Source organism: Sus scrofa, chromosome 4, assembly GCF_000003025.6.
Source record: "Sus scrofa isolate TJ Tabasco breed Duroc chromosome 4, Sscrofa11.1, whole genome shotgun sequence".
NCBI classification, from domain to species: Eukaryota; Metazoa; Chordata; class Mammalia; order Artiodactyla; family Suidae; genus Sus; species Sus scrofa.
The window spans coordinates 111016127-111038005 of record NC_010446.5 but is presented as its reverse complement, the minus strand read 5'-3'; the positions used below and the strand labels follow the sequence as shown (position 1 = coordinate 111038005).

The window sequence follows — 21879 nt, the reverse complement described above, 5'->3', positions numbered from 1 at the left end:
GAAATAAAAAAAAATAATAAGAGAATACTATGAACAATTATACGCCAACAAATTTGACAACCTAGAAGAAACGGACAACTTTCTAGACAATATAGCCTGCCAAAAGTGAATCAAGAAGAAACAGATCAATTGAACAGACTGGTCACTAGAAATGAAACTCAATACGTACTAAAAACACTCCCTACAAACAAAAGTCCAGGACCAGTTGGTTTCACAGGTGAATTCTACCAGACATACAAAAAAGAACTTACACCCATCCCTCTTGAACTTTTTAAACTTTTGTAAAAGACAGAAGGAACACTCCCAAAGACATTCTATGAAGCCACCATCACGCTAATACCAAAACTAGACAAAGACACTAACAAAAAAGAAAATTAGGCCAATGTCTTTGATGAACACGGGTGCAAAAATTCTCAACAAAATTTAAGCCAACTGAATCCAACAACACATAAAAAAGGTCATACATGGAGTTCCCGTCATGGCACAGTGGAAACGAATCCGACTAGGAACCATGAGGTTGAAGGTTCAATCCCTGGCCTCGCTCAGTGGGTTAAGGATCTGGCATTGCTGTGAACTGTGGTGTAGGTTGCAGGTGTGGCTTGGAACTGGAGTTGCTGTGGCCAGCTGTAGCTCTGATTAGACCCCCTAGCCTGGGAACTTCCATATGCCGCTTGGGTGCAGCCCTGAAAAGACAAAAGACAAAAAAAAAAAAAAAAAAGTAAAAGGCACTACTAAAGAGGTCTAAAAAAAAAAAGATCATACACCACGACCAAGTGAGATTCATCCCAAGTTCACAAGAATGGTTCAACATACACAAATCACTGTCAGACACTCCATTAACAAAAGTCAAAATCCATGGATCATCTCAACAGATGCAGAAAAAGCATTTGACAAAATTCAATGACCATTCATGATAAAAACTCTTACCAAAGTGGGTATGCATGGAACATACCTCAACATCATAAAAGCCATTTATGACAAACCTACAGTCAATATAATACTCAATAGAGAAAAGCTAAAAGCTTTCCCACTAAAATCTGGAACAAGACAAGGATGCCCACTCTCATGAATTTTATCCAACATTATATTGGAAGTCCTAGCCACAGCAATCAGAGAAAAAAATGAAATAAAATGTATCCAAATTGGAAGAGAAGAGGTAAAATTGTCACTATATGCAGATGACCCCATACTATATATACACAAAACCCTATAGTTCCCATTATGGACCAGCAGTAATGAACTCAACTAGTATCCATGATGACATGGATCCCCGGCCTTGCTCAGTGGGTTAAGGATCTGGCATTGCCATGAGCTGTAGTGTAGGTTGCAAATGCAGCTCAGATCCCCCATTGCTGTGGCTGTGGTGTAGGCCAGCATTTGCAGCTCCGATTTGATCCCTAGCCTAGGAACTTCCATAGAACTTCCTAGAACTTCTTTGCAGCCCTGAAAAAAAATAAAATAAAAATAAAATAAAATAAAATAAAGCCATGACCCTGAATGAGGACAAGAGAATGAATACAGTTAAAAAAAAATAGAGAAATGCAAATCAAAACTATAATGAGGTACCACCTCACATGGTCAGAATAGTCAGAATAGTCATCATTAATAAGTCTACAAATAACAAATGCTGGAGAGGGTATGGAGAAAAGGGAACCCGCCTACACTACTGGTGGAAATGTAAACTGATACAACCACTTTGGAAGAGTATGGAGGTTTCTTAGAAAACTAAATATAGAACTACCATGTGATCCAGCAATCTCATTCTTGGGCATATATCTGGACAAAAACTATAAATCAAAAAGATACATGTACCCCTATGTTCACTGCAGCACTATTCACAATAGTCAAGACATGGAAACAACCTAAATGTCCATGGACAGATGAATGGATTAAGAGGATATAGTCCATATATACAATGGAATACTACTCAGCCACGAAAAGAACAAAATAACGCCATTTGCAGCAACATGGATGAAACTAGAGACTCTCACACCAACTACAGTAAGTCAGAAAGAGAAAGACAAATACCATATGATATCACTTACATGTGGTATCTAAAATACGGCACAAATGAATCTATCTACAAAAGAGAAAAAGACTCACAGACATGGAAACAGACTTGTGGTTGCCAAGGGGAAGGGGGACAGAGTGGGATGGACTGGGAGTTTGGGGTTAGTAGATGCAAACTATTTCATTCAGAATGGATAAGCAATGAGGTCCTAGTGTATAGCACAGCGAACTATATCCAATCTCCTGGGACAGACCATGATGGAAAATAGACTGAAAAATGTATATATACGTATGACTAAGTCACTTTGCTATACAGCAGAAATTGGCACAACATTGTAAACCAATGATAATAAAAACTTTTTAATAAATAAATAAAATAAAATACATCTTTAGCTTCTTGGGGAAAAAAGGTAGCATATACAGTTCATTTCTACCAAAAAACTGTGCAAATAGAGAACAAAAGGAAGCTTAGCTGAAAGACAAATTACATTAATTTGTATAGTGAATATTATCTTTGAATCATAAGCTCCTAACAATGCAAAAAACCTTAGAGCCGGTGTAGCACAGTGTCTATATCTTACATCTGGGAAAAGTCAGGGTATAGATTTAACCAAAGTAATTAAGGTGGTTAGTGACAAAGAACAAAGACTATTCCTTTTGATTCCTACTCCAGTATTCTTTCCACCTTTTTTTGTCTTTTTGTCTTTTCTAGGGCCGAAGCCATGGCATGTGGAGGTTCCCAGGCTAGGGGTCTAATCGGAGCTGTTGCTGCCAGCCTACACCAGAGCCACAGCCATGCAGGATCCAAGCCGTGTCTGCAACCTACACCACAGCTAACAGCAACGCTGGATCCTTAACCCACTGAGGCCAGAGATCGAACCCACGACATCATGTTCCTAGTCGGATTCGTTTCCGCCATGCCAAGACGGGAACTCCTTTTTTTTTTTTTTTTTTGTCTCCACTTTTAAACATCAGTATCTGGCAAATATTTCCCTATTTCAGTGCACTCACTGGCACTTAATAAAAATTTCCTTGGTTTGGGGTGTAACAATACTAATATTAAAATGTTAAGAGTAACTCTAATCAAAAAGAATTTAGGAGTTCCCATCGTGGCGCAGTGGTTAACAAATCTGACTAGGAACCATAAGGTTGCGGGTTCAGTCCCTGTCCTTGCTCAACGGGTTAAGGATCCGGCGTTGCTGTGAGCTGTGGTGTAGGTTGCAGACGCGGCTCGGATCCCACGTTGCTGTGGCTCTGGCGTAGGCCGTTGGCTACAGCTCCGATTCAACCCCTAGCCTGGGAACCTTCATGTGCCGCAGGAGCGGCCCAAGAAATAGCAAAAAGACAAAAAAAAAAAAAAAAAAAAAAAAAAAAGAATTTAATATCATTAAATTTAAATTGTTGGAGTTCCCATCTTGGCGCACTGGTTAATGAATCCGACTAGCAACCATGAGGTTTCGGGTTCGATCCCTGGCCTTGCTCAGTGGGTTAATGATCCGGTGTTGCCGTAAGCTGTGGTGTAGGTCACAGATGAGGCTTGGATCTCAAGCTGCTGTGGCTCTGGCATAGGCCGGCCGCTGTAGCTCTGATTAGACCCCTGGCCTGGGAACCTCCATATGTCATGGGTGCGGCTCTAGAAAAGGCAAAAAAAAAAAAAAAAAAAAAAAAGACAAAAAAAATTTGTAATTGTCATTAAAAATAAATATTTTATTTAAAAAAACCACTTCTGAATCAAATGAAATATTGAAAAAACTGAAAGAGGAAGAAAACACAATCTACTTCTGGGATAAGAAAAGAAGCAATGATGTGGAGCCATCAAGTCAAACATCTTTTTTTCTTGTGGCCACTCCCACAGCCTACGGAGGTTCCTGGGACAAGGATCAAACCTGCAGCAAGGCAGCGACCCAAGCCCCTGCAGTGACAACACTGGATCCTTAACCCGCTGCACCACAAAAGAATTCCTCAAATATCTTTTCTTTTTCTATCTAAATCACCTTAAACAAGAGGGGAGCACACCACTCCAACCAGACAGACATTCATCTTTGCCTAAATCACAGAACAAATTCAGGAGCACTACAGACTGAAGTACTACATCTGCAAAAGAGCAGACCTTGCCCCACCCTGCTCATAGACACTTCGAAAACTTGTGATACGAATCTTTTGTTTTGGTGAACAGAATACTTATGACTGAAACAAGACTATGGCGCAAACCTTCAGGAATAAAAATCTTACATGCTGGGGTTCATCTTCTGCTGACATTGCATTGTTAACACATAAAGCTTCTAAAAACTTCTGCTTCAGGATGATATAACGAAACCTGTGAAAAATAAAATATGAGACATTAAAATGATTAAAAAAACTGAATTACAAGATTGTCAAAGACTGGAAATGAGAGGGTTCCTAAAAAAACACACACCCACAAAAAAAAAACAGGCCAAGTTTGTCTTATAGGACTAATCATTTGTTTTGTAAGAGACTTTAAGGAGTTCCTGCTGTGGCTCAGCAGTTAACAAACCCGACTAGTATCCATGAGGACGAGGGTTTGATACTTGGCCCTGTTAGGTGGGTTAAGGATCCAGCCTTGCCATGAGCTGCAATGTAGGTTGCTGACACAGCACGGATCTGGTGCAGGCCGGCAGCTCTAATTCCACCCCTAGACTGAGAACTCCCATATGCCTCCAATGTGGCCCTAAATTAAAAGAATAAAAAAAAAGAAATAGTGTTACTAAGGGCTGAAAGAAAATAATAATGAACCTTCAGTCATTCTTTCAAGCACTGTTGTAACAGCAAACGCATGTCCAAAAAAAAAATTCCCTGCCTTTAAGAAGAGTCATCTAATGGAAGCAACCCAAATGGCCACCAAGAGATGACTGGAATGAAAAGTTGTGGTGTTTGTGTATATATAAAATACGTAGGTGTGTATACACACACACAAACACACACCCATAAAAAAGAATGAAATACTCCATTTGCAAAAACACCAGTGGACCTAGAAAATATTAAGTTTAGTGAAATAAGTTCAAGAGAGATACTATGTGATATGATTTATATGCGGAATCTGAAAATAATATAAATGAATATATATACAAAACAGAAACAGACTCAGACACAGAAAACAAATTTTTGGTTACCAAAGTGGGAGCGGGGGTGAGGAGGCACAAAATATGGGTATGAGATTAACAAATACTATATGTGAAATAGATTAGCAGCAAGGATTAACTGTATAGCACAGGGAATTTTACCCAATATCTTGTAATAGCCTATAATGGAATATAATCTGCCAAATTACTCAATCACTATACTATAGGCTTGAAACTAACACAATATTATAAATTAACTGCACTTCAATTAAAAAAAGAAGAGGGTCATCTAACAAATTTTGTAAAATCTGTATAGGGTTCAGCAAGATTTAAAAGGAGTGTGAAAACAATTCTACCAGAAGTGGTGAGAGTCTTACAAGAACTGACTCTTGGAAGATGATCAAGAATGTGCTATGCAGGAGTGTCTGTCATGGCGCAGTTGAAACGAATCCAACTAGGAACCATGAGGTTTCGGGTTTGATCCCTGGCCTCACTCAGTGGATTGAGGATCTGGCATTGCCGTGAGCTGTGGTGTGGATCACAGACACAACTTGGATCCAGCATTGCTGTGGCTGTGGTGTAGGCCAGCAGCTATAGCTCCAATTCAACCTCTAGCCTAGGAGCCTCCATATGCCAAGAGTGCAGCCCTGAAAAGCAAAAAAAAAAAAAAAAAAAGAATGTGCTATGCAAAGGCAGAGAATGATGAAAGAAACGATGTTCTAGATAAATGAAGAATGTACAAAAGCAAAGAGGTATCACATAGCATGGTTATCAGTAAATAATACGAGGTTCCACTTATGATAATGGTGGAGTAACTTCTATCGGTATAACCTTTCCACAAATAACAATTAAATCCTAGATAAAATACAAAAAAAAAAAAGATTTGAAAGCATTGAGGAAAAACATAACTAGCACAACTAAAGAGAAGATAATCCTTGAAAAAAGGGAACTTTGGGGGTAAGATTCAAGTGAATAAGGCCTTCTAGCTGAGAACACTCCCCATTCCATACAATGTAAGCCAAACTCAAGCAGAAAGCTACAGTTTTCAGGCTTTGAGAAGTTAGCCAAAAGTTTGGTACTGTCAGAACAGCTGAAAAGTGGTGGGAGGGTTAGAAGATCCAAAAAAAAGAAAGAAACCATAATGAAACAACACACCAAAATCTACTGTATACACTGTGCCTAAATCCCTGGCCATCCCTGAAACTGAAGATATAAGGGAGACTCCAAAGACCAGGGAAAGCAACAGACTGAAGGCTAAATAACTGAGCAGAGATTTCAGCTGATGTCCACTAACTGAGGGACAAGAGTATGTATTCTGTGTATAACAAAGTGAACTCCCTGCCTGAAGAAGAATCAGTATCTTTCAAACAAAGATAACAGAAATCCAGAGTTTCAAGAATGAATCCACTATGTGCAGAATACATTTAAAAAGTGACTAGACAGGTTAAGAAAAAAAAAAAGTCAGTCATAGTTAAGAGAAAAGGCTATCAATAGAAACTGAGCCTGACAGAACGTAAAAGTTTGAATTAGCAAACAAAGACTATTGTGAACAGGCAATTACTAAAAATATGTTCAAAGGATTATTGGGAAATATAGCCAATGACCAGACTGTAATATCTCAGCCAAAAATTAGAGAAGAAGTAAATTCTGAAACTAAAAAGTATAGTATCTGAAATGAAAAAAAATTATTGTTTTTGAGCAGATTGCTAACAACTGAAGAAAGTGTCAATAAACATTGAAAATAAATCAATAAAAATAATCCAGACTGAAGAATATACAGAAAAAAAATGGCTTTTAAAAAGGGAACAGAGGAGTTCCCGTCATGTCGCAGTGGTTAACGAATCCAACTAGGAACCATGAGGTTGTGGGTTCGATCCTTGCCCTTGCTCAGTGGGTTAAATGATCCGGCATTGCCGTGAGCGGCGGTGTAGGTTGCAGACTTGGCTCGGATCCCACGTTGCTGTGGCTCTGGCGTAGGCCGGTGGCTACAGCTCTGATTTGACCCCTAGCCTAGGAACCTCCATATGCCGCAGGAGTGGCCCAAGAAATAGCAAAAAAAAAAAAAAAAAAAAAAAAAAAGGAACAGAGTCTCAGAACTGTGGCACACTATCAGTCTGTCTAATACCACATTATTAGAAGAAAAAGAGACGGGGCAGAAAAAAGTTTTGAAGAAATACTACCCAAAACTTCCCAATTTTTTTTTTTTTTTTTTATAGCTGCACATGCAGCATATGGAAGTTCAGGGGTCAAATCAGAGCTGCAGCTGCTGGCCCATGCCATAGCCACAGCCACACCAGATCTGAGCCACATCTGTGACCTATGCTGCAGCTTGCAGCAATGCCAGATCCTTAGCCCACTGAGCAAGGCCAGGGATAAAACCCCATCCTCATGGATACTATGTCAGATTCTTAACCCACTGAGCCACAATGGGAACTCCTATTTCCCAAATTTGATGAAAGACATAAACTTATAGATCCAAAAGCTCAGCAAACCCCAAGCAGGAAAACTACAAATAAACCACACTTAGACACATCAAAATCAAATTGCTGAAAACCAAAGATAAGGAGAAAATCTTGAAGGCAGTTGGTAGAAGAAGAAGAAATAGAAACGTTACATACAAGAGAAGTAAGGATAACTATCAGAAATAACAGAGTCCGGGAAACAATGGAATGACATCTTTAAAATCTTCATACCATTATGAAGAAACAACAGCTTCAGACGTGGTCCCTGTGATCTCTTATATATTGACACTGTTAACCAAGTACGTTATACATTAGATTTTCAACTAAGTGAAGTACATGCAATCTGTCCTTCAACTCAATAGGATTGGGTGTACTATTTTCTAGCAAAGGTCTTGTTTTTAAATTTTTGTTTACTGTTTTGTTTTGCCAAGCTTCTACCAATGATAAGACACTAAAAATTTCAGATGAAATCTTACCTTTTTTTGTCAAATTTTTCCATACATTCTAGAGGCTGAATGAACTGAAGAACTTCATCCCACTGACCATCAAGGATTAGCTGCCTATATAGAGAAAATTACATGCATGCTATGAAATTTGTGTTACACTAATTAATAGCAGAATAGATGATGAGATGGCATTAGAACACCACAAAGCAGTTAATGAGATTAATATTTTACTTAGTTCAACCACTATAATAAACTTTTTCACAACTTATTTGTAACAACCTATGCTATTTGAGAAGAACTTTTTAATCTGCACCTACTCCTCATTCTAAAACATATGTGCTTTTTTCACCTATGTAAAAACATTGAACTAAGTCTAAAAGTTTATTTCCCTATTAATTTTACAGTTTAAAGTTATTTTGTACTATTTAGGGGCCAGTGTGGGTATGTTCCAGTCTCGTTAAAACTACAGTTCTCATCAAATCTACAGTTCTCATCTGGGGGCAATTTTGCCTCCTAGTGACATCTGGCACTATCTGGGGACATTCTTGGTTGTCACGAATGGGGTGCTACTGGCATCTACTGGGTATAGATCAGAAATGCCAGGAAACATCTTAAAATGCACAGGATAACCTGACACATAACAAAGAATTATCTGACCCAAAATGTAATAGTGCTAAGGTTGAAAAACCCTGCTCTAAATTGTGAATTCATCATCTTTGCAGCATTTGACACTAAAATTTATACTCTGAGGGAGTTCCTGTTGTGGCTCAGTGGTAACGAATTCGTATCCATCCTGGTATCCATGAGGATGCAGGTTTGATCCCTGGCCTTGCTCAGTGGGTTAAGGATCCACATTGCTGTGAGCTGTGGTGTAGGTCACAGACCCTGCTTGGATCGGGCATTGCTGTGGCTGTAGTGTAAGCCAGCAGCTATAGCTCTGATTTGACCCCTAGCCTGGGAACTTCCAAATGCCGTGAGTGCAGCCCTAAAAATAATAAAATAAAAAATAAAGTTTATACTCTGAGAATGGAAACAGTAAGGAGTAAGATCAGATTTCATCCTACTTAAGTGGTCTATGGGAACTTCCAAAGGTATAAGGCATTCATATTGTTGTTCTTTTATAACAGTAATTTTCCTACTTATGCATTTTAAAAAACAGTAAAATTTAGAAAGGAATAAATAGCCAGGAGAATCTACATTGGACTGGCAAGTTTTGATTCTACAAAGAATGAATATTAATAAAAAGCAATCATAATCTTTATCATAATCTCTTTTTGTCTTTTTTTTTTTTTAAGGGCCACACCCACAGAATATGGAGGTTGCCAGGCTAGGGGTCAAATCGGAGCTACAGCTGCTGGCCTACGCCACAGCCACAGTAACACGGGATCTGAGCCTCATCTGTGACCTGCACCACAGCTCATGGCACTGCTGGATCCTTAACCCACTGAGCAAGGCCAGGGATGGGACCTGTGTCCTCACAGATGCTAGTCAGATTCACTTCCACTGAGCCATGGCAGAAACTCCTATCATACCCTTTTTATAAAGGGATATTTAATATTTAAAAAGCAGGAGGGACACAAATTTCAAAGGCCAGCCCTTTAAAATGAATACATTTAATTTAATGAAAAACTTACTATTCTATAATTCTTTGCATTTCATTTCAGAGCAGTACAACTTCATCACAAACCAACAACTTTCTGCAGGGGGATATGAGAGCCACTGCTAGGAGCAGCCACTGCTAGCCACTCCAGGAGTAGCAATGCTTAAAAGACAGGGCCAAGGAACACTGCCTCAGTTGGTTTCTGACTGTACCATTGACTAAGCTCCCTGGGGCTAAATGATATTCATAATACTAAATACAGGGAAGTCCAACAAGTTTAAACCAACTCTCCTAAAACAATAAAGCTTTCTAAAAAGTTTCTTCTTCATGAGTTAGAAACACTTCATTTCTTAAGACTTTCCTATTTTAAAAAAACACTATATATCCAAGAATCTATACTCTGTCAAGGGCATCTGGTACCACAGAAGCATAGAATACATTTGTCTGGAAATTTGATTTTCTCTTTTTCCATCCAATTCAAGTAAGGATATAAATTTAGCTTTCCATTTTGGCAAATATGTTAATTCTCTTTTGCTCTGTAATTCCAAGAATCTTGTTCTAAGGAAATAATCCAAGATACAGAAAAAGTCTTATGTATAAAAGATGGTCATTAGAGCATTTAAGAAACATTGGAATTAATTTCCAAAAATAGGAAAATCATTAGGAAGTTAAATAAATTGAAAACTTTCAGGAGTTCCTGTCGTGGCACAGTGTTAACGAATCCGACTAGGAACCATGAGGTTGCGGGTTTGATCCCTAGCCTTGCTCAGTGGGTTAAGGATCTGGTGTTGCCGTGAGCTGTGGTGTAGGTCAAAGACAAGACTCGAATCCCACGTTGCTGTGGCTCTGGTGTAGGCTAGTGGCTACAACTCCAATTAGACCCCTAGCCCGGGAACCTCCATATGCCGCGGAAGTGGCTCAAGAAAAGGCAAAAAGACAAAAAAATAAATAAAAAAATAAAAACTTTCAAAGCACAAATCTGTAATCACACGGGGAATCCTTATGATTTAATGTACAAAGCAGGATATGAAATTATAAATGCAACTGAACTGCTATGTTCTTTTAATATGCACAGAAAATTATCAGCAGTGTATCTGATGGTGGGGTAATTTTTTTTCTTTACTTTTCTACATTTTCTACAAATAATATGTTTCTATAATGAGTATGTTTTATTTCTATGGCTAAACAAAAAGGAATTTCAGAAATACTTTAACTTTCCAGAGTCTCTGATTTTTTAATCAAATAACTTTTATTATGATGCCACAAGCACAATGAGTTGGGACTCTTTTTTTTAATGAATCTCTGGATCTTACTCCTCAAAATATTCTACAGAAAACTTTATTTTGTAAATGTTCACTACAAAAACAAACACTTTATTTTTATTTATTTTTTGTTCTATTCATTAACCAAAATTTATTCAAGTTAATGAAGGCAGACACATCTACTCATAAATCTTTTTTTTTACTTAATGAATTTTACTACATTTATAGGTGTACAACAATCATCACAATCAAATTTTACAGCATTTCCATCCCAAACCCTCAGTGCATCCTCCCACCCCGCAACCTGTCTCATTTGGAAACCCTAAGTTTTTCAAAGTCTGTGAGTCAGTATATGTTCTGCAAAGAAGTTCATTGCATCCCTTTTTTAGATTCCACATGTAAGTGATAGCATTTGATGTTGGTACAAAAACAAACATTTTAAAAATTACACTTAGCCTTTTCATGATTTTTGAAGACTTACCTTTATTGTATCTATTACCTCATTAATACTTAACATTTCTTGGAAGGAGTTATAAACACCTCACAGTACTAATGAAATCATACCTCAGGAAAAGCATATCATCTGAAAATAGGCCATTGATGACTCCACTTTCCTTCTCTAGGGCCAACATACTAATGTGAAGCTTCTTCGAATTCAAGAAGTCTAAAATTAGCTTTATGATTTCAACCTCTTTCACATTCACTGTTTCTTCAGCCGTCATGCTGATAGCCTAAATATTAGACAAAGCAAAACAAAAACAAAAATTAGTTCTATTGCTTTATTTCCAAGTGTTATTACCTGTCTAGAAACTACACAAAACAGGTTTCTTAGAGAAATATTTAGTATAGTTAATCTGAAGTAAAATTAATGTAATATTTACAAAAACCAAATCATTCTTTTTTTTTTTTTTTTCCCTTTGTCTCTTCAGTTGCACCTTTTAACCAGCCTTCTTCTGTTTGGTTCCAAAGTATTAGGGAACAATATTTTACATTTCTGCTACACTCTGTAAACTTCTTAAGGACAGAGCCAGTGTGTCCTGAGTACAGTACAGTGTCTTTCTCACAGGACCATTATCTTTAACCATATTCACAGAAATATAAACATATACATGTAGGCACACAAGTTTTTTTTTTTTTCAGTTTGTCTACTATTTTGACAATGTATTTCTTCATAATGAGAAGTGCAAAGGTCTAGCAGACTAGAATGCTCATCAGAGGAGTACATTTTTTCTCTTATGTAGAGAAGGTGGTAGAGTAGACAGGGAACAGAGCATGAGAAAATAACTATAAGACTCAAATATTTAATGACATCAGTCTAAGCAAATTCACATATCTGTCTCCACAATAAGAACATACCCACCTCAGGAAACAGACAAATCACACATCTCTCTCCCCACAACAGGCAGCTGCCCAACTCCTCATGCTTTGAGTTTCCTTTGCTATCTTCTGAGCTGACCACCCTCCTGTGCACAGACTTTGTCCAAAGGAGTTTACAATAAAATTACTGATCTTTTCACTCCATAAATTCTGCTATTTCAGGACTGTCTCCCTTGATTACTCTTAGAGTACATTGATTACAGACTTTAGCGTTCCCCAAATCTTCAGATAATTCTCACTAGCAAAACAACGGCTTTTACTAATTTAACTCTCAGAAAAAGAACGGTAAGTCCCTCTCTAATCTCTAAGTTCTTAGAAGGCGCTTCATTTAAATCACCATATACCAATCATACAACTTAGTACAGAATTGAGACTATAATTTTCTAATGTTCAAAACACCCAATGATATTAAACATTTTATAGGCCTCATATTATTCAACATTCAGTCAAGTACTAAGTAACTCTGGAGTTATTATGAAGCTATGGAAATAGTCCCACTTAAATCATAACTATAAATTTCATGCTGCTATCATTTCTGATCAATAAAGCCTAAGAGAAGAAGAAATAGGTTCTTCTTACAAATACGTATTTTACACCGACTTTAGATTCTGAATAGATACAGAAAATGTAGCTTAACTGAAAATTACTCAGAGTTTTTAAAATTAATTTTAAAAAAACAAGTTTTAATTCTATACTACAGAATTCAAATGCATGGTATTTTAATTGCCCAACCCAGAATTTTAATTTGTATAAACTTTACTATTGCTGGATACAACATAAAACACAGGCATATGCTTAATGACTATATCTTAGAATTATTTCTTCCTAACCCACTGTGTGTTGTTACTAAAACATTTATAGATGTTCCCAAAATCCCACCCATATAATTTAGAAATTAGATACACATTTTTTAATACATAAGAGTATAATTTATAAACATTTTTTAATCTCCCTAAACTACTAATCACTATAAAGCTAGAATTTTTCTCTAATTCAGAGGGGTAGAATTCAGTAATAAATATACTCCTGTCAGGGGAGGCTATAAAACAGTAAGATTAGGAACTACTAGCTTAGGAACTACTAATTATATTTTAAATGAGGTGTACAGTACATAGTAAGTATTCATAATAGTTAAATTTACTTAAGATCAAAAAAGAAATCAATGATGAAATGTCTTTTAAAAAGTACAGAGTAAATGATTTTGTTTCCAAATGTTCTAAAAGCCATTTGCAAGCATCCATTTGCAAGCATAAAGCTCTGGCCCTTCCATCTGACTACTTAGCCAGTCAGCCTTGATAACATCCAAGGGAGATCTACCCCCCATGGTACATTTGAACAATTACTTACCGGGCAGAATTTACATAGAACCAACAATAAAGTGTATTCCACTGAAAATGGAAAACAAAATTTGGGAGGGGGGAGAGGGGTCCAGAATGTTTCAGTATTTTCATATTAAATGACAGATTTACTATTAAATAAAAATCATTAAAACATGAACTCTGAATTTTTCCTTTAAGAAATAAATGTTTACCTTTATCCAGTATCTGGACTAAGTGAGGTAAGGAAACAAGAGTTTTCTTAAAAAAAAAAACAAAAAAAAAACCTATCTGGAAACCAGCCGGAAAGCGATTAGCATTTCAGAACTAAGATACAATTAACACCTACAGACACTAAGTTCCAGATGGGGTCTCTATATGGACTCCTACTGATTACTATCTTAGTGAATTAAGATTAGAAGAATATATTAGGGGACAAAAAATAAATTATTTTTATAAATCTAAGATTATAGGTGAAATGTTAACAATAGATAAGAAAAAAAAAGAAAGGCGATAGAAAAATGTATTGACTTCAATGTGTATTTCCATACATAGATATGGAAAAAGTTTCATGAAAAAAAATCAGTGGTAGCTTTCTAGCCAAATACAAATAGATATTCAAATGTTCTTTTGCAATGAGGTTCTTTTACTTACTCATAATACAAATTAGAGAAGAAGAAGAATGTACAAGGCTAAGAATGCTTCAGAAGCATAAGATTAAGGGAATTTGGGCAAAGCCATTATAAATTTTACAGTCAAGAAAAAAAGTGCTTAAGAAAGGCTCCATTAAATCCCAATTCCATCCTAAACAATAAAAACCACTCTCTTTAATATTCTAAGAATTACAAATGCCTAACGCTGAATAGTAGTGTTTTCACATTTCAGTTTACAGGCAAAAATGCAGGTAAGGATATGAAGTACTAGGAAGCTTTTTAATAAAATATCAAACTATAACATAAGACTATTGCATCTTTTCCTTTAAAAAAAAAAAAGAGGGAGAAAAAATGCTAGCTCTCTCTTTAATAGCATTCTAAAAACTCATGTTGCTGCCAGATCATTTATTTGTACATGTCTAATCCTTCAGAAATATAAGGGTGGCATTGCAAGTCACTTGATTTCTATGGGCCTTGATTTCTTCATACATAAAATAAGAGAGTTAATTTGGCTAATTTCTGTGATTTCCCTTCAAGTTTTATAATTTGTTTTCAAATCACATTTCCATAACAGGAAGTATATATTCTGAGGGTGAAATACCAAGTCTGAAAAAAATCAGAAGTTTCTGATCCTAAAGTCAGTTTAATAAGAGGAAAGAAAATAGATTTGTTTTAGATCACTTGAGTAAACATACAAAAGAAAAGCCTTTTTAAATGCAAAGCTCGTCTGCTAATCAGCTAACGTTTTTAACAGGGGTGCAGCATGTGTCCCTTCTTACTGCTGACAGCTGTTCTCTATTCAGCAATTATTTTAATTTAGCTTCTGGAACTGTGAATGATTTTTGGCCTCAAGAACAAATTATGTTTAAAGCAGGTGCAGCTTCATACAGCTACAAAAAAAAAAAAAATCAATTAATATATATAATATATTGTGTGTATGCTTAAAATATCTTTGGAAAAAGACACAAGAAACTGATAAAAATGGTTGTCTTCAAGAAGGAAAACTGGATAATAAAGAATAAAGAAAACTTTTCACAATATATCCTTTTGCACCTTTTCAATTTTGTAACATGTACAATAACTTATTCCAAAATTTTAAATGATAAATATAAAACGTAAGTAATGAATTTCCAATTGCAAATAACTAGAAAGAATTAGAAATGTAATGACTATCATGTATTCATTATATATATAATAAAGCAATAACATTTTCCAATGATCTGTATTTTTTTCATAAACTGAGACTTCAAATCCAACGCAAATATTATTTCAATCTTTGAATTAAAGTATTTGTGTTATTTTTATATTCAAACCCACAAATATTGTTAAACATATTTAATTACTAAAGTACTAAACATTTTTAAGATAAGCAGACACAGGCTACAAACTCCAGAAAAGGTAAATTTAAAAACTGCCAAATTTGGCACTAAAAATGTAAAATGTTAATCTTCCATTTAACAGTAGTTGCCATAAACAAAGTTAAAAGACAAAGGACAAACTAGGACCAAATACAACACACAAAAACAGTTAAATGGACGCCATCTAGAACATAAAAATAACATCTTCAAATCAACATCCCCCCAAAATTCCAGTTGAACAATAAGCAAAGAATAGACAATTCACAGAACTAGAAATAACCAATAAATTTATGAAAAGATGTTCAACATCATTAGTGATATTAAAAGAAGATACAATTTATGGCCTACTAGTTTTGCAAAAATTAAAAAGACCTGGTAACATCAAGTGTTGGCAAGAGTGTGGGTAAAAATGCCCTTTCATACATTGAGTTAAGAATATAAATTGGGGAGTTCCTGTGGTGGCGCAGCAGAAACGAATCCGACTAGGAAGCATGAGGTTGCAGGTTCAATCCCTGGCCTTGCTCAGTGGGTTAAGAATCCAGCATTTCTGTGAGCTGTGGCGTAGGTCGCGGATGCGGCTCAGATCCCATGTTGCTATGGCTCTGGTGTGGGCCAGCAGCTGCAGCTCAGATTAGACCCCTAGCCTGGGAATCTCCATATGCCATGGGTGTGGCCCTAAAAAGACAAAAAGACCAAAAAAAAAAAAAAAAAAAAAGGAATATAAATTGGGGGAGTTTCCCCTGTGGTGCAGTGGGTTAAGAATTCTACTGTAGCGGCTCTGGTGGCTGTGGAGGTATGGGTTTGATCCCCAGCCTGGCACAGTAGGTTAAAGGATCCAGTGTTGCCACAACTGTGGCCTGGATTCAATCCCTGGTCTGGGAACTTCCTTATGCCTTGGGTGTGGCCACTGGAAAAAAAAAAAAAAAAAAAAAAAAGGAATATAAATTGGGAAATTCCCTGGTGGCCTAGCAGTAAGAACTAGAGTCACTGTTGTGGCTCTGGTTACTGCTATGGCTTAGGTTCAATCCTTGGCCCCAGGGACTTTTGCATGCCATGAGCACAGCCAAAAAATATCTATATATATAAATTGGGATTGATTTTTGAGAGAGAATTTGACAGCATGAAATTCTTATCTATGAAAAATTTAAATACATATATTTTTTGACACACCAATTCCAATTCTATTTCCAGGAACCTATTTCTGCAAAAATACTTGCAAATATAAAAAGACATATGTACAAAGATGTTCCTTAAGATTTGCTTCTAGGAGTTCCCCTCGTGGCTCAGCAGTTAATGAACCCAACTAGGATCCATGAGGATGCAGGTTCGATCCCTGGTCTTCCTCAGTGGGTTAAGGATCTGTCATTGTCATGAGTTGTGGTGTAGGTCGCAGACGTTATTGCGGCTATGGTGCAAGCTGGCAACTGTAGCTCTGATTCAACCCCTAGCCTGGGAGCCTCTATATGCTGTGTGTACAGCCGTAAAAACCAAAAAAAAAAAAAAAAAAAAAAAAAAGATTTGCTTCTAGTAGAGAAAAACCAGAAATAAACTAAGCTTCATTAATGGAATTGTTATTTATTTTTATTTTATTTTATTTTAGTCTTTTTGCCTTTTCTAGGGCCGCTCCCACGGCACATGGAGGTTCCCAGGCTAGGGGTCCAATCAGAGCTGTAGCCGCCGGCCTATGCCACAGCCACAGCAAGGTGGGATCCGAGCTGCGTCTGCAACCATGTACACCATAGCTCACGGCAACGCCAGATCCCCAACCCACTGAGCAAGGCCAGGGATTGAACCTGCAACCTCATGGTTCCTAGTCAGACTGTTAACCACTGAGCCACGATGTGAACTCCAATGGAATTTTTAAATTATGATAAATACATACTGTAGAATACTATTGCAGTGATACAGATCCATTGTTATCTTAAAGAAAAGGCACATCACAGAACAATACAGCTATCAATAAATATTTGCTGAATGGATGAATATAAATAGGTCTATTTTTTTTTTTTCTTTTTAGGGCTGCCCTGCAGCATATGGAAGATCCCAGGCAAGGGGTGAATTGGAGCTGCAGCTGCCAGCCCACACTGCAGCCACAGCAATACTGTATCTGGCTGCATCTGTGATGTAGCCACAGCTTGGGGCAATGCCAATCTGTAACCCACTGAGCAAGGCCAGGGATCAAACCCACAACCTCAAGGTTCCTAGTTTGAATCCTTAACCAATGTGCCACGATGGGAACTCCCAGCTGAATACTTCTTTCAGAAGTGTGTCAAGACATAAAACCTGCTATCAATCTCCATGTCAACACTATCTAGGAAACCTCTTAAAAGTACCTGAGGCAACCTATTTAACAGTGTAACAAAACAAAGGGGCAAGACAGAAATAAATCCCCCCACAATGGTCAACCTATAAGGAGGCAAGAACATACAATGGAGACAAGAGAGCCTCTTAAATGAGTGGTACTGGGAAAACTGAAAAGCTACAGGTAAAACACTGAAATTAGAACATTCCCTAACACAAAAATAAACTCAAAATGGATTAAAGATTTAAATATAAGGCCAGATACTATAAAACTCCAGAGGAAAACACAGGCAGAACACTCTTTGACATAAATCATAGCAACATCTTTTTTGACCACTGCCTAGAATAATGATAATAAAAACAAAAATAAACAAATGGAACCTAATTAAACTTAAAAGCTTTTGCAAGCAAAGAAAAGCATAAATAAAACAAAAGATAACCCACAGAATGGGATAAAATCTTTGCAAATGAAGCAACCAAGTGATTAATCTCCAAAATATACAAACATCTCATACAGCTCTATACCAAAAAATGACCAGATGCTCTAAACAGGCATTTCTCCAAAGACAGAGATCACCAATATATGTGGCATCTAATAAAAAAGATAACAAAAGAACTTACAAAACAGAAACGGAATCAAAGATTTTAAAAACCAAAATTATGGTTACCACAGGGGAAATGTGTGTGGGAATAATAACTTGGGAGGTTGGAAGTGACATATACACACTTCTATATAAAAAAGAGAGGTGACAAGTACCTACTGTGTAGTACAGGGTAATCTACTCCATACAGTGTCATAACCTATATGGGAAAAGAATCTGAAAAGGAATGGATATATACATATGTATACTTGATTTACTTTGCCGTACACCTGAAACTAACAAAACTTTGTGAGTCAACTATACTCCAATAAAATTTTTAAAAATGAAAACTTAGGAGTTTCCATCGTGGCTCTGGTTAATGAATCCAACTAGGAACCATGAGGTTTTGGGTTCGATCCCTAGCCTCGCTCAGTGGGTTAAAGATCCGGAGTTGCAGGGAGCTGTGGTGTAGGTTACAGACGCTGCTCGGATCTGGCATTGCTGTGGCTGTGGTGTAGGTCAGCGGCTACAGTTCTGATTAGACCCCTAGCCTGGGAACCTCCACATGCCCTAAAAAGACAAAAGACAAAAAAACTTAAAAAGGGGCAAAGAGAAGGCAAATATTTTTTTTTGCCTTTTAGGGCCACGCCTGTGGCATGTGTTAGTTCCCAGGCTAGGAGTCAAACTGGAGCTACAGCTGCCAGCTTATGCCACAGCCACAGCAATGCCAGATCCTTAACCTATTGATCAAGGCCAAGGATTGAACCTGCATCTTCATGGATATGAGTTGGGTTCATTACCTCTGAGCCACAAAGGGGGACTCCCAAATATATATATTTAGATTATTTTTTAGATAAATTTTTCACCAGTTCTTAAACATCTGGGCTTCCTCATCTTCCAAACAGAGACAGGCATCCCAGCACTAGTCACAACAGCCAAGACTTGGAAGCAAGCTAAATATCCATCCACAGGCAAAGGGATAATGAAGATATAGATACAATGGAATAGTGCTCTACCATAGAAATGAAATGATGTTGTTGGCAGCAATATTGATGGGAAGAAGTTTTCTCCTCCTCCTCAATTCATATCCTAAGCTTTCTGTCTTTTTTTTTTTTTTTTTTTTTTTTTTGTCTTTTCCAGGGCCGCACCCGCAGCATACAGAGATTTCCAGGCTAGAGGTCTAATCAGAGCTGTAGCTGCCAGCCTACACCACAGCCACAGCAACGTGGGATCCCAGCCTTGTCTGCGACCTACACCACAGCTCACGGCAACGCCGATCCCTAACCACTGAGTAAGGCAGGGATCAAACCCGCAACCTCATGGTTCCTAGTTGGATACATTAACCACTGAGCCACGATAGGAACTCCATATCCTAAGATTTCTAACAGTGAAAATTAAAATTTGTGATTGTGAAAGAGGAACAGAAATACAGAGAGAGAAAGGAGAGGCAAAAAGAGAGAAAGAGAAAGAGACAGAAATAGGAAGGGAGAGAAGAAAGAAGGAAATACAGTAGACAAAGGTTACAACCCTAGGACAAGACTGGAACCATAAGTCATAAGTCAGATTCTAAAATACTTTCTACTGTTACCACACTGATTCCCAAGAATGGGAAGGGAAATGATACTTTATAAAAACAAGGAAAAATATAAAATGCCTATAAAAACAAGGAAAAATATAAAATGCTTATAAAAACAAGGAAAAGACATAAAATGGATACAGAGTCATCTAAATATGGCAAAATGAAAAACCTTCACAGTACCAAAATAACATTTTAAAATCATTCCAACAGAGGTCCCTAGTTCTATGAATTTTCACATTATTTTCCTATTCAACAATGTTAACAGGGTAGGTAAATAAGCTAGAAGTCTACATCAATAACACTTTAACCACTTTTAAACATCTTTTTAGCTAGAAAGACAGCAGTATCAGCTTAACTGTGTAAAAAACAAATGAAATTAAAGATAACTTTTTATTTTAAAAGACCTCTCCAAGTCTAATAAAATACACTTCCTAAACTTGAATTGATAAAACCCACTTAATTTTTAAATTATGGTATCAAAATGAATACTGCCATCAAAAAATAAACAGTATTAAAGCTGACACAAAGGAAAGAAACTTCAAAAAAAATATTTGGATCTAAGAGCTCTAGCTGTTTAACTTTCAAGTTTAAAACGATCTTCAGATTTTAAAGTATCTTTAAAAAACCACCACCAGAGCTCCCACTGTAGCCCAGTGGGTTAAAACCTGACTGCAGTGGCTCAGGTCACTGCAGAGGTGCGGGTTCGATCCCTGGCCCAGCACAGTGCGTTAAAGAACTTGGCATTGCCACAGCTGCAGCATAGGCTGCAGAGTAGCTCAGATTCAATCCTTGGCCCAGGAACTTCCATATGCCTCAGGTGCGGCCATCAAATTAAAAACAACAAACCAAACACGGAGGAATCTAGATAAATTTTAATACTGTGTTGCTACAGTGCTTTACTACTGGCATATTTAGATTTTGGAGCACAACAAAAAGCAAAATTGGGGTACTAATTTAAGGCGTAAGAATTTTAGATCTAGGAGTTCCCGTTGTGGCTCAGGGGTTAAGTATCCGACTCGTAACCATGAGGATGCAGGTTCGAACCCTGGCCTTGCTCAGGAGGAGAGGGATCTGGTGTTGCCATGGGCTGCAGCTCTGATTAGACCCCTAGCCTGGGAATTTCCATATGCCGCAAATGTGCCCTTAAAAAAAAAAAGAAAAGAATTTTAAATCTAAAAAGAAAAATATGCAGAAAAATTTCATTCTTAAATAACACACTCTTTTAGCTTGCTTGTTTACAACACAGTTCAGTAGATACATGTGAGGCCTATCAGAACACTGCTGCATTCTCTAGTCTTGGACTAAATACTTTTCCAGTCAGAAAGCTCACAAATTCTGTCACTGATCCCAAAAGAATCCTGGTGGGTTAAGTCTGGACAGACAAAAGTAAACCCCTTCTTTAAAACAATTTGAAATGTGAATCCTACTTACTAGTGAATAACAATGCCACCACTTCATTACAGAATTATTATTAGACATTAGGCAGAGCTAAGAACTAAGAACTCAAGGTCTCCTGACTCCCAGCCAAGAGCTTTAAGTATTAATCATACAAAGAATTAAAGTAGTCTTGGAGTTCCTGTGGTGGCACAGCAGAAATGAATCCACTAGGAACCATGAGGTTGCAGGTTCGATCCCTGGCATTGCTCAATGTCTATACACCAGCATTGCCTTGAGCTGTGGTGCACGCTGCAGACGAGACTCGGATCTGGTGTTGCTGTGACTCTGGCATAGCTGGCAGCTGCAGCTCCAATTAGACCCCTAGCCTGGGAACCACCATATCCCGCGATGTGGCCCTAGAAAATAAAAAAAAAAAAAAGACAAAAAAAAGTATTCTTAAACGTTTTATTCCTTAAA

The 21879-nt window shown here is 37.2% G+C and overlaps 1 protein-coding gene across 5 annotated transcripts in view; it reads right to left on the bottom strand.

Annotated features, from left to right (window-relative positions):
- Positions 1–21879, bottom strand: part of WDR47 (WD repeat domain 47) — a 70587-nt gene that overhangs the window by 38919 nt on the left and 9789 nt on the right. For 3 of the 5 annotated variants that reach the window (XM_005663602.3, XM_001926649.7, XM_021090094.1), the window contains exons 2-4: positions 11425–11591; positions 8029–8112; positions 4243–4327 (exon numbers count right to left, since the gene is read on the bottom strand). In XM_005663602.3, the coding sequence (XP_005663659.1) occupies positions 4243–4327; positions 8029–8112; positions 11425–11582 (327 nt within the window). In that variant the 5' untranslated portion in view covers positions 11583–11591. Of the gene's footprint in view, positions 1–4221; positions 4328–8028; positions 8113–11424; positions 11592–21879 lie in introns of those variants that run through there. The other 2 variants (XM_005663599.3, XM_021090093.1) reach the window with 1 other exon arrangement.